At 43.3% G+C, this 26,580-nt stretch overlaps 1 protein-coding gene across 3 annotated transcripts in view; it reads right to left on the bottom strand.

Annotated features, from left to right (window-relative positions):
* ABAT (4-aminobutyrate aminotransferase) overlaps nt 1-26,580 on the bottom strand; it is a 48,888-nt gene that overhangs the window by 11,890 nt on the left and 10,418 nt on the right. For 2 of the 3 annotated variants that reach the window (XM_015642602.2, XM_015642604.3), the window contains exons 2-6: nt 15,505-15,633; nt 5,758-5,855; nt 4,927-4,956; nt 4,224-4,341; nt 378-427 (exon numbers count right to left, since the gene is read on the bottom strand). In XM_015642602.2, the coding sequence (XP_015498088.1) occupies nt 378-427; nt 4,224-4,341; nt 4,927-4,956; nt 5,758-5,855; nt 15,505-15,574 (366 nt within the window). In that variant the 5' untranslated portion in view covers nt 15,575-15,633. Of the gene's footprint in view, nt 1-377; nt 428-4,223; nt 4,342-4,926; nt 4,957-5,757; nt 5,856-15,504; nt 15,634-23,077; nt 23,630-26,580 lie in introns of those variants that run through there. The other variant, XM_015642603.3, reaches the window with a different exon arrangement.

The raw sequence follows: 26,580 nt of genomic DNA, 5'->3' as shown, positions 1-26,580 counted from the left end.
CACCAGATGTAGGGCACCATGGCCAAGATACTGCATTCTCTCTCAAGGTTTTGGTCTTGCTTTCATGCTCAAAAATTCTTCAGAAAACATTATTAAAATGGTTAATTTGAGACATTATGTTTGAATTACGACTTAAATGTGTCTGCAAACATATCAACTGCTTGCACCACCCAAATGTTTATTTTTTGTAAAACTTCCCAGAGGTTTTGGTGTCTTAAACACTACAAAGCTCTTTTCATCTAGTGAGAAGTAAAGCAAGAAGATCCTATCATGAATTAAATTGAATCATTAGCATTCACTATCAGTCTAAGAAAAAAAGAGCCCACAACAAGGAGATAGAGAACTCCTTCAGGTACTTCATGTTCTAATTCACTTACCAGGTTCTGTGGCTGCTGTAAAAGCTTGATCAGAGAGGGATGGCTGTAACCTAATTAAAAAGAACAAAGAAAGAAAACAGTTATTTTTATCTGGTTTCAATGAAGTAATGCAAAGCATAATCTAGAGAATAACTATATCTTAATGTTTGACTGTTTATGTGCAACTTGTCTATTTTTAACTAGTAATGATGGGACTTCTTTAGAAGTAGGACAAACCTCTGGGCTCTTTGTCTCCCAGCAGCCTGTCTGGGTGCAGAGCACAGCACAGCACTGCTGTGGGGCCTGTGGCACACCCATTTCTTTATTTTGACAAAGTTTTGCTTGGAAAATGCAATGATTTATCCCTCTTACTAAGAAACTAAGACAGCTTCAGTTTTAACACAATGAAGGTGCTTAATTTATCTCCATTAATAGTCTACAGGATAACTTGCTTGCTTACAGGCAAAACCAATTTATCTGCTGTTAAAAAAATAATCTTCGAAGGAGGCCAGAAATTTCATTTTAAGCCTGATCTCTAATGGATGAAATGCCAGAACCAGAGATTAACATCATCTTTTACATTTCCTTGTAGAAACAGTTGGAACCCTCATCTTCCCTACTGCTCAAGAAGTCAGACCACGGTAATTTTGTTACAAAAGCTTATTGTGCTTCTGAATCCCCATTCCAGTGGAATGACAACAGCCCTGATTATCCTGTTTGAGCAATGGAGCATTAGGCAACTGTGTTAACAAATCAATTAAATTCAGTTTTGAATACTTTAGCTGAAAACAAAAGAATATCCATATTGTTTTAGCAGCATGTCACGCTGATAAATCTGTTAAAACTATTATGAAGATAATAATAGTGGCTATCTGGGACACAGAACAACTACATCTGCATGACATCTGCTGTCATGGGAAGTTGTTCAGCTACAGGGAACGACACATTGTGAGCTGTGTCCTTGAGAACTGAACCTGTGGCTGCCACTGAGAGCCCCTTTGAGAATAAACCAAGTGTTTTAGGAATCTCAAGGATCAACTCTGGTGCTGCTTGTAAGAACCTGTAATCCTGTTGCTGTTGCATATGTGAATGCCATTGTGTAAGAGATACCATTCTCTTACATAACACAAACTTCTATTACCTCTGATTTATCCTTTTGCACTCACAGAGAATCTTTCTCCCTTTCTCTTCACTTCAGGCCAAGTGGTCTGCTCTTCCTCCTGACACTCCCTCATCCTTGTGCCTCCTCAGAGGGGCCCCAGTGAAGGAAGGACCCTCAAAGCCCAGCTGCTGTGACAGAGTCAGGCTGTGTGCCAGAAGCTGAGCTGCCATGTGTGCTCACAGTCAGGAGCTAACACCAGGAAGAACTAAATGCTTGAATAACCATTATGTAACTGTGGTAGACAAGTCAAACAGCTCCAGGCTGGCATGGCAAACAGGCACTAACTCCTTTCAGTGCTGTGACCAGCACAAGTGTTTGCAGTGTTACAATCCTCTCAGAGGTGACCGAGCTGGCTCTAAGGAAGGGCACCTGTCTCATCACTCTTGCTGTGTGTCTGGATCAGTGTGACAGGAACGTACATGTCCTCCAGGCTCATCACTGTGCCTGTCTGCAAAGGGAAAAACAACTAGAGCCTGCTAAAATAATGAAATAGAGAAAGCCCAAAGAATGATCTGAATTGAGCAGCAGGCTGCTGTCAATAATATCAAACTACACCTCTCTGCATCTCCCCAAACAAAACAGACCTTCCCAGCACTGAAAAGCACATTGGTTCATTTGCTATTCCAGGATGTTTGCTGGAAACATGTCAATAACATCCCTCTTCCATTTGGCTCCATGGGGTTTCAACTCTATTAGACAGAATAGATGCAGGATGAAAGGACTATGCTGTGCTACTCCTGCCCATAAAAGTGAGGTAAAAAACCCTTTTAATTTTTGTTTTTCATCAAGAGACAGCCCAGAGCACCTTTGGCCAGAGGTTTTTTATACTTTATTTCTTATCTCTCCACACAGGCACTTATTACCTCTCAACCTCTGCTGATAAATATATTCTAGTGTAACAGATCATTATTAAATCTTGGGGAGTCCTGACAGATTCATGCAAGGTTTTATTGGATTTACTTGCAGAGAGATAAGCACAGATGACTAACAAGCACCTTATGATCTTGTTTTGCTCTCCCAGTCCAGACCCTGCCTCTGTCACCAAGAGGGACATTATTAGTAACCTGGGCAGCTGCAGATAATCTTGTCATTCAGTATAACTGAAACATATAAATTAATGATGTGTGTTAGACTTGGGTTCAGCCTGTAAGTATTAAATTTCCCTTTGCTCTTTGTTGCTGCACATCCCAGAGCCATTACCTGAGAAGGTGCAAGAAGCACAGTGCTGTAGTGCCTTTGGGACTGAGGAATGAGTTCCCCAGTATAAAAACCCAGCTTGTCCTTGGGAAGGCATTGCCTGGTGTGAAGGAGGAACTCCATGCCTTAGGAGGGTCAATCACAGCACTGGAGTCTTGTCCTATGTCACCAGTTTCAATCAACCAGAGAAAGTAAACTGCAGAGCCCCTGCCCATTAAGAATGTATTTCCTCCATAATACTTCAATATTTTATATACAAAAGTATATTAAAAGAGGTGTTTGCACCACCCAGCACCAGAAGGTCAGAAAACCTCAGTGCACTGTCTGGACAATTTCTTTTGGAGCATGCACTGACTTTCATACTTTGGAGTGTGTATTTGATTACATGACCAAGACTTGTTTCTCCAAATTGATTTTGTGGGTGAAGAATGGGAAGCCATGATCTAAATGCATCTCCTTCTCTAGGAACCTAAAATCCAAGCTCATTGGCATACAAGCATTGTGCTCCTGTGTCTCACCCCTACTTCCACGTGAGCAATGGCCAAGTTATCTCAGTGAAGCCTCTGAAGGATACAACACAGTGAGAACTTGTGCTGGGGGAAATAAGCTACAGACATTGCAGGGCTCTGGAATGGTTACAGTGATTGAGTGTTCTGGGACAGAACACTGGCTGCAAAGAAGACTGGGATAAATGAACACCCACCACAGTCACAAGGTCTTAGACGCCAAAAATTTGGTAACAACCTGAACATCATCAAATTCTGTTTCCCAGGAAAGGAAGCCTGTAGAGATGATTTTCAGTCATCACAGTTTCTATACATAGCACAAGATATACCTCTGAAATTACTCCAGCACTTCTGCTCTTTTTGCTTCTGGAGAAGAGTATTTTTAAGCAGAGGATCCATGGATGAGGAGCAAAGAAACTGGGCTGAACTGAACTCCTACTAAAACCTGTATGCCTTGCAGTTGGGGCTCACATTTCTGCCTTGCCTCTGGTTGAAAGGCTTCACAAAGCAATCAGCTGACTCTTGCCAGGCAGTGTCTGCTCCCTCAGACAAATGAGCTGCCACCACATGGCACACTCCTTTTTTCCCCCACTTATTTTGAGATAGAAATGTTAACTAAAGCATATAATTTCACATTAAAATGTCTACATTATGCTTGTTAATGTTTAAACAGTAACATACTGTTACAAAATCACAAAGGTACAACAAAGACAACCTGAATTCTAGAACTTGCATGTTCAAACTGAGATTAATACCAGTGCTTCTTCCAGGCACCATTTTGCACTTTAAGTGAGCTTTAGGTATTGAATTTGTAGTTTTTTCAAGTACTCTGTAGTGGTGGGTCTGGATACACAGCAGTGAGCTGTCCCTGATCACAACAAGCTGTTCATTATGTCACCTCTGTTTTTTTAAGTGAATCAACCAACTTCCCTGGTAGTGCCTGAGATAAGAAAATGACAGGTTGAGAACAAAACAAACCATTTTGGTACATCTGTCTCCTACCTATTGGGATGGAAGAAATCTGAGAGTAGAGATCCAACATACGATTGCCATCTACATCTACAAGGTAGTTTCCTCGGCTCTCTTCATAATTGCAAAAGAAGTGCACAGCTTCTGCATTCTTCAAGAAAAAAAACACAGTTAGTGCTTTAAAAAGTGGCAGTATGTAGGAAGGTGTAACTAATGGTTATACAGCAAAATCTGATAAAAATATCTAATGTGAGGATAAAAAGACACATTATATTCACTGCACGGGAATAACTGTACAGCTATTTTTATAATGACTGTTAAAAGGGCAAGTCTTTACTTTTTCTGCAGAAATGAAGCACAGACTTGGAGAAATTGCTCATCTTAAGGAAGGCACTATTTACTTAGGCTGGCATACTTTTAAACCCCAATATAGCTTGTTTTTACTGGCTACTCTGTAATAACTCCAAGATTTTTTCTTTAAACACACACAGTTTAAACACATATGTTAAAAGAAAACCCCCTGATGCTAGCAAAATGATCCTGCAGTACTCAAAATATACTACAAAAGGTTTTATTCAAATGCATATATAAACCACACATAATGTACTCAGTGTGGAAACCTGGAGTCAGTTTTTCACCTTTCTTGGTGGCACAAACATACAAGCCAGGATTTTAAAACAAGTTCTGAAATCAAAGTAGTAACATCCCCCAAAACACAGAAAACTTGACAAATTACCTGAATGCCATTCAGCTTCTTCATTAATTCCTGCAGAAAAACCAAATGTCAGTCTCAGGTGTGTAATTAACAAATACTGACGGAGAATGTGTATTTCTTTTTTATGATCTCATTAATCACATGTAAACTTTGTAGTCCTGTGTGCTTACCAGGAAACTCTACCTGCCACAGAAACTTTCATGGTGCATCTTGCAAATATTACAGTCAAAATTATGACCTGTGGCATATAGAGCTAAATGGCTGCAAACACAGATTTAACTGTAAATCTCCAAAAAGGGAAAGCTTCCTCTTCTATATTGCCCAGCTGAACTGAGAAAACAAGAGAGGAATCAGAAAATAAGAAAAGCCAGAGTCATACTGAAGGGATACTGGTACATTGGTTCTAGAAAGACTGCTCCTTTTTATTAAAAAAACCAAAAAACCTCACAAAAACCAAAGCTCATGCACAAATGGTGACTCTGCCAGAGTAAAACAACATCCAGCAAATTCAAACTCTTGCTTCATTTCAGAACCAAAGCATTATTTCATATAATAAACAGTTTCTATTATAGCAGGAGTACAATTAACCAAGCCTGATGAGATGTTCTATTAAAATAATGCTCTTTTGCTCTGAGGTATTCCATATGGGATTTGAGATTCAGATCTGCCTTTTAGAGAGGGGCATTTCACTCATGAGCTTTTCATTCTCAGCTTCCTGATAAAAGTGGGCATAGACTTATGGAATCATGTTTATCCATATCAGATTTCAGGTTTGGAATGAAATCTGTTTTCTAGCAAGTTAGACACAGTTAAAGATGCAAAACACCAAGTTACTATACTTCGGAAACTTACTCTAGATCGTGGTCCAGGAACTTCTGTCTTCATCAGAGGTCCATCATAATCAAAATCCACATCAATTTTAGCTGCAGCTTGACTGATATACCTGTGTCCTGTAAAAAATAATGAAAACCTGAGTAGAGTCCATATTTTCTGTGCTGTCCTCTCAGAAGATACATCCATACCTTGCCTGAGAACACTTGACAGATGAGACCAATTACATTGAGCTGTCTGAAATGAACTGTGTATCTCATCTTTGACCAGTCTTAAAATAAAACAAATACCAGCGTGGTGGTTTAAAAAAACAACAAAAGCAAAAAATTCCACAGAAAATGACAAGGCAACCCTAGAGAAACAAAGGCAAATCCTCCTGTAAAGCACAGAAGGATTGAGAGCACATCTCTTTCCACCTCTTTTGTTGAGTCTGTCCATTATGCCCTCTGCAAGCCTTTGCCATAAATTCCCCACTCCTACACAGATGGTTTAGTTATCCACCAGTAATAACCAAAAAGCCTGATGGAGTCCACAGGAAAAATCCAGTATGATGTTTCTCAACAGCTCAAAGAACATTCTTTGGGAAAGATTTGTCTCAGAAAGGTAAATGGCCTTGTCTCACAAGAAACCAGCATGTTGCAGTGCAGCTCTGAAATCTGAGCCCAAATCAGTGCCAATTTTCCTTCTGATCTGGCTGTTTTTATTCACATGTGTAAGGAATCATAATAAACTTGACACCATAATGAAAAGAAAAAGGCAAAAATCTCCTGTACTTCACCAAAAACAGGCTCTACTTCGCTTTCTGAAATACTTGTATTAAAACACGGGGTTTAGACAAACTTCATATGACAGAGACAGTTCTGGTAAGCCTGTATTCCAAATATGTACATATTCCATTAAGGGAACAATAATTAGGGGATAATATGGGGATTGTACATTTGCAAAAACAGGAAGTCCAGACACCAAAGCTCTACCAAGGTAACCAGCAAGAGACTATGAGCTTGCTCTGCACACTGTGATTATATGTTGAACTAAACCAACATTCTTGGCAATTACATTTTTGTCATGGAGCATCTGCAAGCCTCTACCCAGCATGGTACCAACAACAAATTGATCTTAATACTCTTATCTTGGGGTACTACACTTAGACCTGAAAGAAGAGAGTGTAACTTTTTTTAGTATCTGTGATAAGCATCTTTTAGCTGGAGTAATTTGAATGGCCCAAAACAAAGGTCCTTAGCTCTCCTTGTCACCAGCTGCAGCTCAGATCCAGGCTCAGCGTGGGAAATCAGGCAACACCAGCTCTTGCACTTGGAGCAGCAGGGTCTGGAGGTACCACTCACCACATCCTTCTGTGCCAGGACTGTGCTGCCAGGTGCTAAACCAATAAACTGCACCCCAGTTTGGCAGAGGTGCAGGGAGGGAGATGCCTGGGCAGGCAGGCCAGCAGTCAAACTCATGGAAATCCCTGGGGTGCAGCACTGCCACCAGAAAGCCTGGCAGCACCAGCCCCTCTGCACTTCCATCCATACCCACCTCTCACTGCCAGAGCTCTGTTCCAGCAACACACTGAAAATGTTTTGTGTTTGGAAGTAACAGTTGTTAAATAAACCAGATATTTAAAGGAAAACAGAAGGTATCCTGTGATACTGCTCAGCAGTGCTCCGAGCACAGCCATTCAGCCGAAATTTCCAACAGTGACTCGAGACACTTGCCTCAGCTTGTGTCAGCCCAAGCTGGAATGTCTCAAGCAAGCCTGATTTCAAGAAACTATCTGGAAAATCACCGCCCTTTGAAAGCATCTCTGAGCACTTGAAGTCTTGAGAAAACTTGGTCTGCAAAGATGATTATTCTCCCCAGCTTTAATTCAGATGCGTCAGTGCCTCTCCGCAAAGCTATTAATAGGTTTTGTTACAGCAACACCATTTTTGTGTCGTTCTGTTTAGCATTCATGTGAACTGGAGACTGCATGGCAACTGCTCCACTGAGGGGGAAAAAACTACTGCATAGAAAAGATCAAAATCTCCACAATTCATAGGCAATAAGGCTACAGGTTTAGTATACATACTCTCAAGTCTAAAAGGAGAGGAGACCAAACTTACCCTTTTGTGCACCCACTCCTTCCCCAGTGGAGAACCTACCAAACCAGCTGCAAACATTTCTGCTTCTCCTATGTCCCCTTCTCTCCCTCCCCTCAGGCTCTAGGTGCTATTTCTTATGCCAGAGGCACAGAAGGTACAGGACATTTTGGGAGTCAGCACTAACAGGAGACATACCCAGCATCAGACTTGGAATCACTGGACACAGCTGCAGATAGAAGGCAAGTGAGCTGTGACCTGGATGCACTGTCCTCACCTTCTTCCTCCCCACTCTGGCTTGTGCCCTGCTGCCAGAGATCCTGTGCCACCACATCCCCTCTGCCCATCTCCTAGGATCCTCTCATCTGGACAACACCTCCTTCCTTAGTCTTTTCAACTGAGTTCTCACAAAAATGCACTTCTTTGGACCACGATTAAATATCTCCTCTTCTGCAAATACCCAAGCCATTCCTGCAAGGTCCTGACTGCCAGGCACCAAAATCCAGAGCAACAGCTCTGGCCACCACCTGGGAGGGGTGGATGACATTCCTCCTCTTCTGCTTCCCTGAAGGATGATCTGTGAAATACTGTAACAAGTAAGGATTCTAACTTAAACACGAGTTCAGTTACTCCTCTAAGCAAGTTTTGTTGTGGATACTGCAAGTGGCATACTTGCAGTATCCACAACAGATACTCCTACAAATAAATTCATATTTATAGAGCTGTATGACAGGGACTTTAAGTTGGAGACTATTTTAATCTTGCCCTAACTTGTTTAACAGCACAAGTCAAGAGGAGGTTGCTTCCTTCTGCCTAACAAAGACCCAAGTGGGTCAGTCTGCTTTGTAAAGTTTCAATCACCATGTTTTTGCTACAGTTTATGCCACAGTCTCTTTTGCACATTGAACCAGGTATCTATGGGCACATCTGAGTTATCAAAAATGAAGAGCACCTTGCTGTGCAGTGCTGCACTACTTCACACTGGCACAGCTCATGTCTCTCAGCAGACAGGCTTTCAGACAGCAAAACTGGTCAAGTGAAACCAAAACACACAGGTCTTCCTAGGACAAGGGTTGATTTAAAAGATAATTTTTATCAAATTAGTCATGTTAGTCAATTTGTGAGATATTTTTAAAGCAAAAGTTTCAGGAGCAGCTTATCCAAATCACAATCATTTTCAATAAGCTGTGAGCCAGAGGCAGCTAAAAATTTAGCAACACAGGTGAACAGGCTTCCCTGCTCTTGCTTGTTATCTCCTAAAGCACATCACAGGCTCCACAGGCAAGTGATTTCTAGGCTGATTCACTGATACAAACTTAATTTCACATATTTGTTTTCAGGTGTCCACAGAATGTCTCATAATGGCACCCATTTATCGATCTGATGCTTGTCAAAGCACTGTTCCCCTCCTGGTTCAGGCAAACACTGTGGCTTGCATCTGAAGGAACAGCTTGCCATAAAAACAAAAATGCCCTGTGTCACCACATCAAAAGATTTTGAAAAGTGGTGGGTTTTTTTTCCTCTTAGGTATTGTATGAATAATATAGGCCAGAACAAAACTCTCAAAAACCAAAACTCCAACATACTAGCAAAGTCTTTGATAGTAAAAGCTAAATCAAAGTGGAGTAAATCCTCAAACTTCATCTTTTAGTGAAGTTCTTCTCCCTGTGAGAGCATAAAAAATGATTGGCATAAACACACACAATTTCTAGCATGGTCAGTGGATTTATTCCAAATACCCCACTGCACTATTCATCAGATAGGCATACTTGTTCACAGGGCTGGTTAAAAATAAACAAAACAATCCTAATTTTAAGGACACAGAAACAATTTCTTTGCTTGCCCCATATTTACTCTTTTCCCTACTCTTACTCAAGTACATTGGGACTCTGATCAGAAAATGTAGTGAAAGTGAAAGTGGTGTCTCCTGCTGAGCTCCATCTCTGTGTGACTCTGGAGGCACACCCAGGGGACACTGTGGGGACACCCAGGGGACACTGTGGGGACACCCAGACTGTGCCAGCCACAGCACTCACACACAAGGAGCTCTCCTGGCTAAGGGCACCTGACACAGACTCTCTCACACAGCCCAAGACTTTTGCAGCTCAATGCTCCCTTGGTGCTCAGGGACCTGTCCAAAGCCTTGTGGTGACAAAGGCAAAGAAGACCAGCAGTCTGGAGTACTGGCAGCAGTTTTCTGAGCACAGGGGATGGCCCCAGCACTGCTCCCCTTCACACAGCCCATTTCCTCCCAGCCTCACTCACCATGCCCTTGCTCTGCAGGCCAAACAGGAGCTCAGGCCACTCTCCAAGGGCACAGAGGATGTCAGAGGATGTCAGAGGATGTCAGAGCCCTGCCAAAGGCAGCCTGGGCACCCCTGCCTGGGCACTCAGGCCTTCCTGGCACCCCCCTCTCCACACTCCCTGCAAGGCTTTGTTCTCCAGGCTCCAAAGAGCAGCAGGACACGGGTGCTGCCTCCTGCTCCCCAGGGCCTGTGGCCCTGCTCACAGCACAGCTCCAGGACGTGGCTGCTCTCCTGCAAAGGCTTTTCCACGCACTTGGACATGGTGATGGCTGGCTGCATCAATACCTGCTTTGTTTAGCCTGGAGGAGGATTTCAGGCCATGCTCTGTCTCACTTGCTTCCCCCAGCATCAGTACCACAGTCTCCTAATGGTGCAAGAAAATGCAAATAAATCAGGTCACTCACTGTAGTGCTTCATCCCCTGGGAAACTGCAGTAGGCTCTGCTCAGCTGGCATTTCTGTCTTGAAGGTACTCAATGAGTTTTGCAACTCAGTCCAAATTTTTCCTGTTTGACTCTTTAATATCAACTTACCCTGCAATAGAAACCCTGAAGATACAAGATACAATGGAATTCGGGCTATTCCAAATTGATATTTAGGAGTTTTAGACATTTGCAGTCCAGGTCTGGGTTTTTGCCTCCCAGAAAGACAGCAAAGATGGGACAGGTAAAAACTGAGATTCTCACTATGGCCAAGCAAGGTATTTTCAAGAATTGAGAATCTCTGGTGACTGGTCCTTCAGTGAACTAACACCATTAACTTTGTAATAAAAGATAATCCCTTGATTTTCTGTTGACATCTGAACAAATTGCCTTAGAAAAAGGGGATTTTGTGTTATATTATCTTAAGAACAGGAGCAAATGATATAATCTCAAGTCTCATCTTAACAGTATGTTGAGCTAATGGGCTCTGACCAAGTATCCTTCTCTAAAGAAGCATTACCAAAGCTCTTAAACTACATTTAACTGACATGACCAAGAACAGCACCTTTTTACTCCTGGTAAACAAAGCTCTTTTATCTTTTTATCATGGCAAAAGTCAAAACACAAGCATAGGTACTGTTATTGAACCTCATTTCTGAGAGCACACAGGCTGAACAATTTGCACAGAATTTTCTATCCATCCCATTTAAAGAAGATGGGCATAATAAGTTATATTCTGTTTTTCTTGCAGACTTCTCAAAGCTCTCATCACACATCATCTTTCTGAACACTTGAATAACATCAGCAAATTATCACATCCTTCCTTTTCATCCAGCAGGATGTCATCACTTGCTAGCAGGCAGAAAAGCTCATTTCCCAACTTTGCTTCCACACACTGCCCCCACTGCTCACCAGGAGTCCTGGTCCCAATTTTAACAAACTACCACATTGCTATAGCAACATAATTAATATAAGTGCACCCTGCTAATTTGGTGATGCTGGTAGTCACAAAGAGCACCTCTGTTGGCTGGTCTGTGCTGAGATCTCTGATAACAGAGCTACAATCAAGGCAGGGCTAGAAAGAGCCTGAATCTCTCATGTGTTTGACCAAAACTAACACGTTAACACAGCTCCTGAGTGTACAGCTGGATATTCCCTGGAGAAACTCCAGCAGAATGGACATTGGTGTAATGAACAGAAGGAACAATTCCAAGGAAAAGAAGAGGAATGAAAGTCCATGACCATAACCAGAGCTCTCAAACACAAGTGCCTTGCTGTGAAGGGGTGCAGAGGGAAGCTCTGCAGTCCCCAGGGAGGCACATGCCACATGCCATGTCACTGCTGCCCTGCACAAATGCAGACAGGCAACCTCCCTTGCATGCCCTAAACTTCCCCTCCACAGTGTCGATCAAACCACCTCCCAGACAGAATTTTTAGAGCATGGAGGCCCTGACAGCCGAAAGTAGGAGGACTGTGATTTCCTCTGAGTCCTCTTTTATGTGTTACAAGTAGAATCTGTTACTAACAGATCTTGAAAGGGAATGGCAAAAGGCCAGGCTAGCTAGAGATGTTTGGGAAATGAACATCACTATTGCATAACATTGTGAAAACTGAGATTGCTATTTACAGAGTGCTTATGCTGCAAGTTCAGAAGCTCTTCCACATGAAATTGTCTGCGTTTCAGCACTCCCACATACACACTTTGGATTCTCCAAAGATGAAGAAAAAAACTAAAGAAGTTTTCCCATAAGGAAGTGGAAACTTCTGTAAGAAAGAACAAGAGAAGTTCCCCTTCACCATCCCAGCACAATCCCAAACCAACTCCACAGGAGAGTTTCAGGAGCATCCAACCACTGGTCTCATAGTTCCTGTGTCTGAACCAGTTGTATCATCCTCCCTCTTTCAAGAGTTCAACAGCTATAGAACTCATCAGGACACCTCTGGAGGTGAACAGCCAACCACAAGGAACACCCAGGTGGGAAAACAGCCAGCATTGCTAAAGCCACCCTTTGTGGCACAGAAGAAACAAGAGAACTGGATAGGAATGTCACATTCCCTCAAGGAATTGAGAACAGCAGTCCCAGCTTGGACTCTGCCTTGTACCGGAGCCTGCTTACAACAGCAAGGTTTTATATGATTGTTTTTATATAGCTCAGCTTTTTGTGGAAGTGTTTGATCAGACAGAAAAGGTTCCTCAGTCCAGCAGGAGAGGTTTTGCAGGGCTTCAGTTTGCAGGGCTTCAGTTGAAGCTGACCTCAAGCTGACCCCTACAATCCCAAGAAGGGGATTGTTCTCTGCTTCTGCCACACATCCCTCACACAAATCCAGGCTGTTCTCTGATTTCCTTAGGGAGGCTCTTAATGTACAAACCAAATAAAAAAAGTAAAAAGTCTTAGCAAGGATCAATACTGGAGACAAAAGTGTGACTGAGAATAAATCATTCTCATGGCTTTCCAGCCTCTTTGTGGTAACTGTGATGGGGACAAGTCAATAACTACTATGAACATCTCTCAGACTTTACTGCAGCACACCCGGTGCTAAACATTATTATCCTCTCCAGAGAGACAGAAAACAGCTGAGCTACAGCCTCAACAAGTGCTAGTCTACTTAGTGCACTGCATTGGAAGGGTGCAGACTGGAGAAGAAAAATTGGACCTACAAGGAGAGACAAAAACAGTATTCAGGAGAGAGAAAAGTACAAGGTCTAGGGGGAGACAATAGTTATCAAACATGTGCTGCAAAGGATAACTAAACATTCCAGTCTCCAGGTCCTTTGAGTGTAGGACAAACAATAAGGACTTGATTTGTTTCCTGTTTTGAAACTTAGGCTAAATATTAGGAAAAAAGTTTTAAAGGTAAAACCAGTTCAGTAATCAGCAAATTGCCTGGGGAGGCTGCAGAAGCTGCAGAACAGATCAGCATCCTAGAAGGGCATGGGTGTGCACTAATGCAAACTGATGCTACCTTGAGGCAGCAGCCTGACCTTCTGCCATGCTTTTAGTGCAGGATTCAAAGACAAATTCCAGATTTTCCAACTAGAGAAATAAATAGTCAAGGATGAAAAAAAACCTTTGTGTAAATAAATTTATCGTAGATTCAAGATGAACAAGATGATTTGCTTAATGCATACATACAACTGAAACATGACACATGAAACAGCCTACAGACACAAAGACCTACCAAGAGGCAATCTATTTCCTCCTCTCCACCTCCCTCCCACCTTGGCAACCCTGTCATTTCATTATCCACAAGGAAAAAAAAAAAGAAAAAAAGCATCAGCCCAAATGGCACCACAGGATTTCTGTGGGAGTAATGTACAAGTCTGTTTTTTAGCCTGTAAAGCCCTGAACTTGAGTGCCCAAAAATACCTTGGAGGCGAGCACTCTGGAGCAGAGAGCTCCTGGATGTCACCCTCAGCACTCCCCTAAAAGCCACAGAGCCCAGCAGCACTGCAGCCTGAGCTGGGGCTCAGGAAAACAGCCTGGAGCTCCAGCTTTGGCTACAGCCATCAGAGCCTCCTGCCTGTTCTGTGAGGCAGCAGGAGCACAGGACAGTTCCCCTGGTGAGGGGCTCTCCTCTTGCTCCATTGTTCCTGGTCTCTCACACAAAGCGTTCAGATCCAAAGGCCCCAGCTGTTTTATACAACCTGCAGCCAAGGCCCTCTATTATTTGCTCCAGTATTTTAGCAGGCTTGGAAGTTTCCTGGAAGCAAGGATGGATTAATGGAATCCAGAGCTGCTTTTCTGATCAGGATCTACACTCCCTCACTGAGGGTGAGGATGGAAGAGGAGTTTGTGCACTGGCCCTCCACTGCCCATCTGCTCCTCTGTGCCTGGGAAGCAGCACAGAATTGTGCAAGATGCTGGGAGGGACAGGGAGCATTCATTAAGTGATGCTGAGGTGACAGATCAGCTCACAGGACTGACAGCTAACGAGGCCTGCTTGCTGCAAGCACTTTCCATTGCCCACAATCGATCCCTGCTCCTGCCCAGGGTGGATAATCAGTGCGTCACTCCCATAAATAGAAGCGCATCCTGCACTGAAACACTGACCTAATATTTTCTAATAGTTATAAGACCAGACTTGGTGTTCTTTAGTCAAAGGTCAGTTGCTCCCCAAAGTGTATTATTTAAAAGGAAATCAATGATGTTTAAGTTTCTGAGCAAATGGAAGGGTGTGCTTGGTTTATCCTGACAGTGGCAGAAGGAGCACAGTGGCATTGCAGGAGGGTGGAAAGACAGGAGAAACACTAAGATTTACTCAGTCACAAAAAAAGCCATTCAGCCATACTGTAACAGTATATGGAATGGATAATCTTAAGACTCCACACAGCCAACAGGAATTTAGTTTTTATATCTATTTCACAGAGACTGAAGGTTTAATATACACATGCTAAATTTCAAGCCAGGGCCAAGCCAAAACTTGCCATTCACTTAGGAGAAAGCAGCTTGATGCCATGTAGCAGGTTTTTATTTCACACTAGAGCTCACTCAAGGCAGAAACACACAACCCCAGTGAGGGTCACATCTTCCTACCAGTCACACAAAACCTCTTCACAAGGGAAGATGGCCAAAGTTGTGCTACATAGCACAAAGAGAAAACCCAGCTCATTTTGATAGATGATTGTCTCATCTCTGCACCAAGTAGTGCCAGAGAATAAATGCAGAGTTCCAAGGGCTGAAGAGCTTTACTTCAGCTAGCATGTTTACAAGGCAAATTATCAACCTGATACATTCTTGTTTGAAGAAGGAAAAAAAATCAAATATACTTTGGACTACAATTGTGGTCCACTTTAGACTGCAACTGCATCATCACCTAAGATAGAGAACATCATATTCCTCAAGTTTTGAAAGACTCAACATCACAGGACAAACCCCAGCAATGTTCAAACTGGAATTCTGTCCACCAGCCTGAAGTTAACACTTACCGAATACAAAGCAGGGAAATGCAAGGAAACACTTACCAAACACCAGCAGTCTGGAGTTTTGCTGCAGGCAACAGGTCAGCTGTCGACTAAGCAACATTGATGCCATTTTATCTTTTCTTTACTGAAAAAGACTCAATCTTGAGAGATTTCTTTCTGGTTGATGTTCTGGGGAGGAAAAAAAAAAAAGAAAAAAGAAAAAAACATTTATTCATGTCCCTAGAGATGCAGCCACTATTACTGTGTTGTTCATTTCAACACCCCCTTTCACTAATTTCCATCCAAAGACACTGAAAGCATGGTTTGATGGATTGATGCAGATGTTCAGAGCAGTCTCAGGATTGAGCCCCACATCTGATTCTTGGCTTGGTCTTGCTAAGGCAAATGACTTGCAGGCTAAAGGTTTATGTCACAGCTTCAGCAGGGCCAGGGGGTAAAGGTCAGTACCTATTTTCCCTTGCTCTCCCTCTCTGCTTTCTCTGTATATATATACTGTGTTGAACTTTTAAAAATCTTTTTTAAACTTTTTGAAAAATCGTTTCCAGTCAGTTTCTCACGCCAAACTGTTGTTTTTGATATGACCTAAGTTTATGAGAAAAATCTCATCTAATACAAAAGACAGCAGGACAGGCATTAGGAAATAAAAGAAAATCAATCCCCTGAAAAACCAGTTTTTACCCATTAATCACAACTCTGTGAAGAGAGAACATGAGAGCTGAGATTGTCCAGCCTGAAGAAGGCTCAGGTTGCATCCCATCAATGTGTAATAAATACTTGATGGGGGGGGAGTAAAGAAGGAGCCAGCAGCTTCTCAGAGATGTCAAGAAGCCAAGAGGTGGGGTAAGAGGCAATGGGCACAAACTAAAATACTCTGAGCTCCACCCAAACACAGAAAAACCCCCGGCAGGTTGCCCAGAGAGGGCATGGAATCACCATGCTGGAGATATCCACAACCCAAATGGTCCAGAGCAGACTGCTTTAGGTGTCACTGCTTGAGCTGATGGCTGGACCAGCCAGCCCTCAGCTCCCTCCCAACCTCAGCCACTCTGTGGTTCTGCCTCAGCTGGTTATGTATAAATGACCTTGGAAAGTCAAGCAGCATGAAAGATAACATGACTCCCTTTTCACTCTGGATCACTTGTGCAGAAAGCCTGGCTGGAAGTCAGAAATAGATAAAACAGGTCATTGAATTATTATCCAGGAGACAGGTTAAATTCAAACCTCACACTTATCAGCATGGCCCCCTGTGTTCTGAGCAGGACACTGGAGCCCTTTGCCTGGCATTTGCACCTCACTGGATGCAGACCATGGAGCAGCAGTGGACCAGAGACAAAATGTCACTATTATCCATAAACCTGGAAAAAATTCTATTTAACAAATACACCCAGAGTAGAGCTTATCTTCCAGCAGAAAGAGATCACACTTCACAGCTTCCATCAGTCCTATGCCATCAATAAAACATGCCAGCAGATGTTCATGACCAGATGCAGGGAAGCAGCTGAACTATTGCTACCATGATAGCAAGTATCTCCTACCCAGAACTAAAATATCAGAAATTTAGTTTTTGTATTGTCTTTATGCAAAATACTATTTGTTCTCCTTCACACTTGAGCTTTTAAAAATATATATAAAACAAAAAAACTTTTTGCCTACAGAGATTTATAAATTCACAGACCTATTCAGACTCAGGAACAAAACTAATTCTCCACGTCTCCCCAGACAACTGACATAGCACTTGGTTTCACTTCATTTAAGTTAAAATTCAAGGTAGTTTGCAATGTGCCAAGATGAGCAAACACTTGCACAACACTTGTGCACACACTGAAAAAGCAAGATTAGCTTCCTAAGCCTTTGGGTCACAACTACAGAGAGAACTACTTAATGTTTTTCAGAAAAACTACTTAATATTTTCAGAAAAGAGTAACTTCACTTATAAGATAAGATTAGTTTAATTCATTATGTTTTCTCTCTCAGTTTCTTTCTTTACTTGTGCTAACCATTGCATAATCAATGTGTGAAGAAATATCCCAACAGCATGGATTTCTTATCTCATGATCACCTTCTAACAAAAAACAAATGCCAGCCTAAGTCAGTAAGAAAATGCCCAGCACCTTGATTGATGTTCTCTGCCCAGAGCTGTTTATCTGGTCTATACTTCTCCAATCTCCAATTCCCTCCATAAGTTTCCTCTGCAAAATATTACTTTTTCAGAGTCTTTAGGAAGCTGTTCAAATGTAAACACAGCTTTGCAGGAACCCATAAAAGGAGAAAGCAAGCATACTCAGCAACCCACCAAGGTTCACTGCTTGTTCTCATGCCCTTCAGTCATCTCCCATTGGGGTTTTGCTGTCCAACCTTTCTTCTCCACAAGGATGAGATGCCTCTTCACATACAAATCAAACACACCTCCCAGTCACTCTCCACAGCTGTGCCCACCAGTGCCAGGTTTCTCTTCTTCTTCCTTCCCTAGGTGAACCATGCCTATGTGTGCTTCCAGAATGTTATTTATTTCTAACTATACTTACTGTTTATCTTGAGTCCTTTAATAGCTAAACTACAGTATTCATTAGAGGCTGAAAAATATAATTGGAAATGATACTGGCGTTTTGAACTACTCGTATTAAAAAAGTTACTGCATGAGGCTTAAAAATAAAGTTGCTTAGCCCTAATTTTCCTTGACAGTTCTTATATAAAAAGTTTAACCATTTTCTATTCCAGAGTCAGAATAAATCATGTAATATCACATATGAGTATAACTAAACCCAGCGTCTTTTCCAGCTCCATTATGCACACAAGCTCTCACAGGAGATCAGCTGATGTGACTGGTATCTCAGTCTAAGCACACATTATTTGGTTATCACAATAACCAATTGAATTTTGCCTCCATAACCATCTTCTGATCGATTCCCACCAGCCCAGCCTGATCCAGCACTGCAAGCAGCAGAGTTTGCAATCCAGCAGAAATCAGCTCTCCTGCACATGTCAGAGCCGCAGCAGTGCCACGCTCCAGCACCGCTGCTGCTGCCACTGCAGACACACAAATTCCTGAAATCCAGGCAAAAAACAGCCACCAATTTCAGAGATCTGACAGGAAAAGGGATGGGAAGGACCATCAGACCACCAGGATGTGACACCCTTCCAGAGAAAGATTCCTAAGTCTTCCCTAAACATTTTTCTCTACTGGCAACTGTCTGAGCTGAAGTAGGCCATTGGTGCAGATGACTCCACAGAACTGCTATTCTGAAGTCAATCTCAGTACCTGAATTTTCAAAATACACTTGCATAATTTTGTCTGTAATTCTGTGTTACATAAACTGTGTTTACCACTTCATGTCTTTAAGTCACAGCCACATTCTTCTAGTAACAAAAATTATTTTCATTTTCAAAGTGGAATCTCAGTCCAGTTTATTACACAGATGAAACATAAGTGTATGTGGATTTTTTAAATGCGTGCTGTGAAATTGGATGTATTTTTTTTAAACAGCAGCTGCTACATTTCTGTTCCAAGTAATTACTTCTGACAGATAAAACTAGTTACTACAGACAACAGCAGCAGCATACTGGAAACACAGAAAGAAGTACTGCTACTATGAGTGAACAAAATTGTGTTTCTTGGGGGGGAAACCCTGAAAAAAGTTTTAAAAAGCGGGGGTTTGATCCAGGTACAAGAGTAAAAATAGACAAACTAGGAGCTGGTGCAGCAATCTCAGTCCCTAGCAGAGAAGCTAATGCAGCATGATACCGTGTACCAGGCTGCAGCTCAAGAACCTGCCCTGGAAAACATCCTCTGGGGAGGTGTAAAGGTAAAACTGAGACCCAGCAGGATGGGAGGAGAAGTCAGCTCTGCAAACTTGCATCTCTTTCTTGCAACTCTGCCAAAGACACAGAAACCTGCTTGAAATTCATGGGGGCACATTCATCTGTCCCTCAGCGGCTCCAAACCCATTTAACACGAACAATTAAGTGGTTTAGAAACAGTAGCACAAGCTGCATTGGGCAGTTACTTCACAAGCTTTCCAAAAAGTGGATCTGGGGAGCTGGGAGGGACCTAAAGGCAAATTCATTCCTTTTTTTACTGTTTTCCTTTGGTTGACTGTCCAAGGCTGCACAGCAAGAGTATAGTCATGATAGGTGCTAATTGTGAAATTTCAAGCATCTCTAACTATCTCTTAGTCCTGTTTGTTTGGCTGCACCTGGATGTGAACCTAGCACCAGGCTCACACCCTGTGAGCTGCACAGGGGCTGCTGCTGGGGCCAGAAGCTGCAGAGCTCACACAGCACCAGCACTGCGCCCAAACGCCAGCCCTCCCTTCCCTCCCTGGCACAGACAGGCTGCAAGGAGGGAGTCCCTCCGAGGTCTGTATTTCACAGCTCAGCCTGCTTTCACACTGCTCCTTCTGCATCTGTCCTTTAGTGGTAGAAGGAACTGCAAATTGAGAAGCCAAGTCAGCTGTGGCTCCTAAGACTAAAAAGGATAACGGTGGAAAGTCAGGCTGGACCCAGGTCCATCCTGGACTTGTTAAAGGGGTGCAAATCTCCTGGTTTGTGCTGTTCATGAACAAGCATTTTTAATGACAGAGGTGATTTAGCTGAGCTATTTTACTTCTATGAACAGCTCAAGGAGATCCTAGACTCTGGAACAGCCCCACAATTTCACAAATGTCAGTAAGGGCAAGGTAGAAGACAGTCAAGGCTGTCATCCATTAAACATAAACATGTTCTTCCTTAGTCTGCATTTGAGGAAGAATCAGGTAATGTAATGCCATCATGGTATCTGCATAAAAAAGATCCAACACAGCACTTTCTGTTTGAAAATGCACAGCCTCACCCTCCTTTGGGGAGTCCACATCCAGCAGATCAAAACAGGAAACAACTGAATGAGTTCACCAGTTATTGACAGAGCACAGGGTGATGTTAGAAATCCTGACTTGCTGCTTTAGCCACTCTAAATGTAGTAAACAACAATGTAAATAAAGAGGCCTGGCAGCATGTTGATGTATTTAACTGCAGTTCACTTGGTCCCAGGAGCAGAGGTAAGAGTTCAGTATAGACTATGTATTTATGAAAGCCTGAGTGCACACAATGAAACACAACACGCCCTTTTACTTCACCTGGGGTTTTATCCCAAAATATAGTTCTGAAACAAATTTGGATTAGCTTACAACAGGATTTGCAGGAGAAGTCTGTAAGAGTAAAACCAAGAATTTAGAAATTCAGTCAGAGCTAGGTTAAAGTTATCTCAAATGAAATAGAATAGAATTGAAAAGTCCTGTTAAGAGGAAGTTGCAAGAAAATTTACATCTAGTGTTCATAAAAGGCTGGCATTAGATTTTTTCATTAAGTGTCTATACAAACTCAGCACAAAACAGTGCTGGAACCCTCAGGTTCAAAAACAGTACAAAGGCAGCATCTTCATGAGAGGGCACAGCAAAGAAAAAGAAGCTGCTCATCCCCCACCTTGGTCAACCAAAGGCCACAGCCTCGTACTCCAAAAGTGAAGGTGGTTACAAGCACCCCACACAGCAGGGTCAGGACAGAGAGGGACACTCTGAAAGAGGGGTGCTGGGTCTGCAGGACCCAGACAAAGGAGAGCCTTGAGCACTTTGAAGCTCAACACTTCTGTGGCCCAAAAAGAGCAAAGTGTGGTTGTCCCCAAGGCCTGGCCAGCCTGTGCCTGCAGAGCCCACCAAGGCAATTCCCACCAAGGCAATTCCCACCAGGAACACCTGGTGTTTTTCTGCACATGGAAACGTGTATCTACCACCTACATGGATCTTGCCAAAAACCACTTCACAAGCTGACAGGCTGTTTATGCCTCTATTAATCTTAATGGCTTTGTGTAGAACAGGATGTAATTGAAAACTCCATGATTGTACTTAAGTTGTCAAGGACACAGTTGTCATAGCTACAAGTAAAGCTCAAGTGTCGGTTATTCAGGGTTGCTTATTTATTTATCAACAACAACAGCACTGGACAGTCCCACGAGTCTTCAGAAGAACAGAAATGGAGAGACTGTTTTGTCCTTCAAGTCTTGACAGAACAGTAAATATTGCACACAAAAGCAAAATAAACCAGTTTTTTTTTGCACAGCTCCCCTCTCTTTCTCCACATGCAGCTGGCATTCAAGTCAGTCTGCTGTGAGCACTGCAGCAAAAGCACAAGCCAAGCTGCACTGCACAAGATGAAAACCTCACACCTACAACTTGGGAGTACTGTCCAGGATCCATAAGGACATGACAATCCCTACCTGCTTCATGGCACCTGCACTCAGGTCAGGGCTGAACCAGCAGCGAAGCCACAACAGGTTCAGTCCTTCCATCAAGTTTTAAAACTCATTTACAGCCTAAAGTCTCACTACACTCATGTGTCCAGGTTCTCCTCCTCAGGTGCCCGCTAAGCAGGGTTTGGTTGCTGGATATGAATACATGATTTTATTTTTTCTTAAAATAAAATCTTTCTGCCCTTGTCTCTGTTTAACCTCTCTCTAAAAAATACTGGGCCAAGGAAAGACTCCTGGTCCCTAAACCAGCAAATAAGAACAGGTAGGAATGTTGTGATGATGGCACACTAGGATCCAGGTGACCCACTAAACTTCTGAGCAGCTCATTTTTGATCCAAGAACTGTTGGCACAGCTAAGGCAGGATGAGATGTGCCGATACCTTCCCTGTGAAAGGAGTACATTGTCTCAGGAAAAGAAAAAAATGGAATTGAAACAAGCATCTGCAAGAAATTGGGCAAGTTCCAGATGCAAAGCCAACAATACCTACATAAATGGCATAATGGTACATAAATGATGATAAAAAACAAGCACAACTAAACTTACATTAGCTAAAAAATTCTAATCTTTTTTAGGAATTTTTTAGCAGTTCCCCCTCAAAAAACCTGCACATTGATATTTCAGTGAACTTTACAAGCAAGGTACATATAAAAACATCTCTTCAAGCATATTTTAAATCCATTATTTTAAATGCAGATAGCAATATATATCCAAACCATGCCTCTGCATTTCCACACATTTCCTGGACCAAAACAGCCCAGCTCACAATGGATTAAACAAATTACGGCACAGCCGTGCTTTCCAGATTAGTTGCTCCACAAGCATTTTGTAGTTTTGAAAAAATTAAAGTATTGCAAAATACCCTCAAGTGGTATTTCCAATGAAATTCAGTTATATTCCTTGTAAGATTTTATTCCTAGCATCTTACTGCTGCCTCCTCAGAGATCAGGGAAACAGATAGATAAATAGCATCAAATAAAAGAACAATTTATTTTCCTGTGTCATAAGGCATAAAATAGCTCACTTGGAGACAGCCTGCACCAAACCAAGGGAAACATCTTAAGCCAGGGCAAGAGCTCTGGTTTTTCAAGGTGACCCCCATTCCAGCTGAGGACATGGAAAAGCAGAGCCATGCAGGAGATTTGTTGTACAAGGGGTCCAGAAAACAAACCAGGAGCAGCCATCCCTGTGTATCAGTGGCAGGGACACTGTAACAACACACACACACAGCTGCTCGAACACAAATCCCCGCGTTCCCCTCTGGGCACAGTGTGCAGCGAGGCCGGCTGCTGTGCCCACCCCACCGCCCGCGGGCACACGGCAAAGGCACTTACAGGACTCGGACGCAAACTCCAGCTCTCCCGTTGGAAGTGCTGCTCCCAGGCTCCCCACAGCCAGCTCCTGGGTTGGAAATGCTGCTCCCCGATTCACTGTGTGCCTCCCTTCAGCGCAGGCTGCTGCTGGTTGTGCTGGTGAGGAATGCCATCGCTGCCAGCTCCTTCCAGCAGCCGCGCAGCGGGGACAGGCATCACCCAGAGGAAGTCCTGCGCCGCAGCCCCGCAGCTCGGCTGGGGGGATGCCCCAGTTAATGGAGGTTAATGGAACCAGCTCCTGGCAGCTACAGCCTGTGCTCAGCCAAAGCCAGCAGAGAGGAACACCCGACTCGCCTCAGACCTGAGAGCATCTGTCTCTGGAATGTGGGCGTCCGGGTTCATCCGAAAGCCTCCTCGGCAGCTTTCTGAAAACAAATTCTGAGACGCAGAGCCAGACTGTGTTAAGGTTTGAAATGGCTCCCTACTTTCCAACAATTGTGGAAGCTGAAGAACAGGCTTTGTCCCTAAACCCCTTATTTTTACTCTGGCTTGCAAATATCCTGAGGGTGACACCCAGGCACAGCACTGTCACAAAATAACCTTGGTTTGGTTCATTCCCTTCAGGTGGTGCTCAGGCAGCACGGCAGGCAGCACGCATCCCAGCGGCACCTCCCGCTGCACACTGCTCCTGATGGCAATGGGGGGATGTGGACACCCACAAAACACCAGCAGTATCCCTTCAGGCACAGGGATGCAGGGAAAAGCAGCACAGGGTGCCATGGCCGAGGCTGGGCTACCATCGCCAGGTTGCCATGGTGCCGGGGGGGCAAGAGGGAAGATGCGCCAGAACGCAGAGAGGCTGAGCCGCTTCAGATTTAAATCCCTGTGACAGCATTTCAGCAGAGCCACTGCACAGTTGCTGTGGCAACCGACGAGTGAAAAATCACAGAGGAAATCTGTAATTATTACAAGCGAGGTGGTGACTTACCCACTTCAGTAATCAGAGCATTAAAACAGCTAAAGGAGAGGAGGGGGAGCTTGTGCCCCCCAACAGGCAGGGCTGCAGTGCAGCAGGGAGCCAGGCACGAGATCCAAGCTGGGCTCCCACTTCAGGCTCTGCAGGCTCCAGCTTTGGGATGCAACACTTGGGCAGGATGCTGCCTCAGCACAGGGTTCAGTGTTGCACCCCACCTGCAAGGGGGCAGACGAGGGAGCAGCCAGAGCAAGCCCCAGACTTTGCTGCTGGCTCAGAACGAGCGGAGTCGGGTGCAAGGAAGGGCCCGAGGCAGGCAGAAGCAAGGACAGACAGCAGCAGCAAGGGACAAAGATGGAAGATGTGATGCTTACAGGAGGCAGATAATGTCCCTGGCAACTGAGTGACTTGAGCATGTGCTGCTCCTGCAGCACCACACTTCCTTCTGCCCCTTCTCTCAGAGCAGCCACAGCAGCAATACTGGTTCGGTTGGGGTGGATGGTTTGATGGTCATTGTGCTAACACAGGAACAGCGAGGGACAAAGCTGTTCAGGCAGAGCAGACACACTCTGCAGTGTCTCCCTTGTAACACTACCTGGCCCAGGTCATTTACACACCAACATCCACACAAACCATTTACACCCATTGCAGAAGCACAAGTTTTAAAGTCACCATGTTGTTTCCCAGAGCGTTTCTACACAAAATAGACAATTGACCAGCATCCAGACAAGCTGACAATCAAAATGCCACTAACACCAACAAGGAAGAGAATCCAGCATGGTTCATCCTGTTCTGGTTGCCTTCTCCTTTGCTGGAGACTGTAGCCTGGAACCTCATGTGAGTACTGTGAGCAACTGTCAAGAAAGGAGGCCAGACTGCAGTTATTTGTAAGACAGATCCCGTAACAATCAGTTGATTTGATCCAAAATAAGAACTGAACCTCATCCCTCACCTTCTTCATTATTTAAAATCAGTTATTAATTACATACAGACTGTAAACAACACATTTTAACTGGCCTGTACTGGTTACTAGTCATTAGAACAAACTGGTGTCTCTAAACTGAACCTGTTAGCCAGATAATTTACCACAGAAAGTGCCACAATCCTTTTCAGACAGATGGTTAATGCACATACACATCACAGAGAAGAGGGGGGAGGACTGAGAAAAACTATAGGTGCTTAATAGAAGAGCAATTCACTGTGTCAGTGATTTATTATTACACTTATTCAGTGTAGTAATAATCAGGATTACAACTCCTAAGGAAGACTGAGGTTCTTGTGCCTCTGCTGAACGTACCCTTGGATGATGTGAGGCTAAACTCATTAAACCAAATGAAGCTGGATGAAAAGTACTTTGTGCTGCAAAGTGCTAACAAGTTATACAGCAACATCATCTAGAGACTCCAGTCAGCACAGTGCCCATCATGCTGAGTCATGTCACGTCCAACTGCTTGGAAACATCCTGCAGAGTGACAACAACTCTGCTGTAAACTTTTATTTGTAGTGGATTTCTTTTGCTTTAACCCTTGCATCAAATGGCTTAACACCAAACTGCCACTTCCTGGACAGAGCCTAAATTCTTGCTGTTCTGTATGGCTGCTTTCATCCCTCCATACCTACAACTACCCTGCCTGGAAGGCTGGATGCACAAAGATGATGACAATGACTAAGTCCTGTTGCAGGGCAAAAAACTTAGCAGTCCCATGTCAGTGATTTGAAGCAACTATAATTATGAAAAATTTATCTAAGATGTATTAAAACTGTGCAGTTCACAAAAGTGGGAGCTGTAGCAAAAACCCCATGGACTTGCATTTGATTTAATCAAGAGAATAGTGGTAATGAAATCTATCTGAACAGTCTGTCATCAGAAAGGATGTGGCACATCACATTCTGCTCTGATTTGCAGTTGTCAAGGGAAGACTCACTCATTGCCTCCTAACAGTAAAGAATTGTGTAATCTCCAGCTTCAGCAGAAACAACTGTTAGTATATTGTTGTGTACCAATGCTACAAACATCCTTTTGAAATACATGATGGTGATAGAAAACAAAATGGGAATTAGATTCTGGCCAGGCTGGTCCACAACACCAAGTAAAAGCACATGGTTAGTATCGAAGATATTTTGTTTTTATGGAAAACACTGGAATACTCTTATCAGTGTGTTTCATTGCAAATGATGGCAAATTCCTCCAGAAGCAACTCTAGAGCCCTCCTTGACCCCTGCCTCACATCCTAGAAAGCAGGGATGCTTTCTGCTACACTTTGTTAAGAAAAACAAAGCAGTTCAAACAATGCAGCTACAGTACTTGAGAAGAATTCAGCATTCAGAAATAGCAGCTCCAGGGTAGAGACAAGATATCAAAACCCTAAATGTCATACATGTCTGCAAGAAATGGGAACAAAACACATCAGTATCACAAAGCAGAGAGCAAAGTATGCTGGATACTCAGCACTTGTCTCAGTCCTTCAAAAAACAGAGGTGCCACAAGACTCAACAGCAGGATCCTAAACCTGCATGAAGAGGGAAATCAATGCCTCTCTTAAGGGCTTGT

Source organism: Parus major, chromosome 14 (genome assembly GCF_001522545.3).
Source record: "Parus major isolate Abel chromosome 14, Parus_major1.1, whole genome shotgun sequence".
In the NCBI taxonomy this organism is placed as follows: Eukaryota; Metazoa; Chordata; class Aves; order Passeriformes; family Paridae; genus Parus; species Parus major.
The sequence above is the reverse complement of the archived record's forward strand: the minus strand, read 5'-3'. Positions and strand labels throughout refer to the sequence as shown.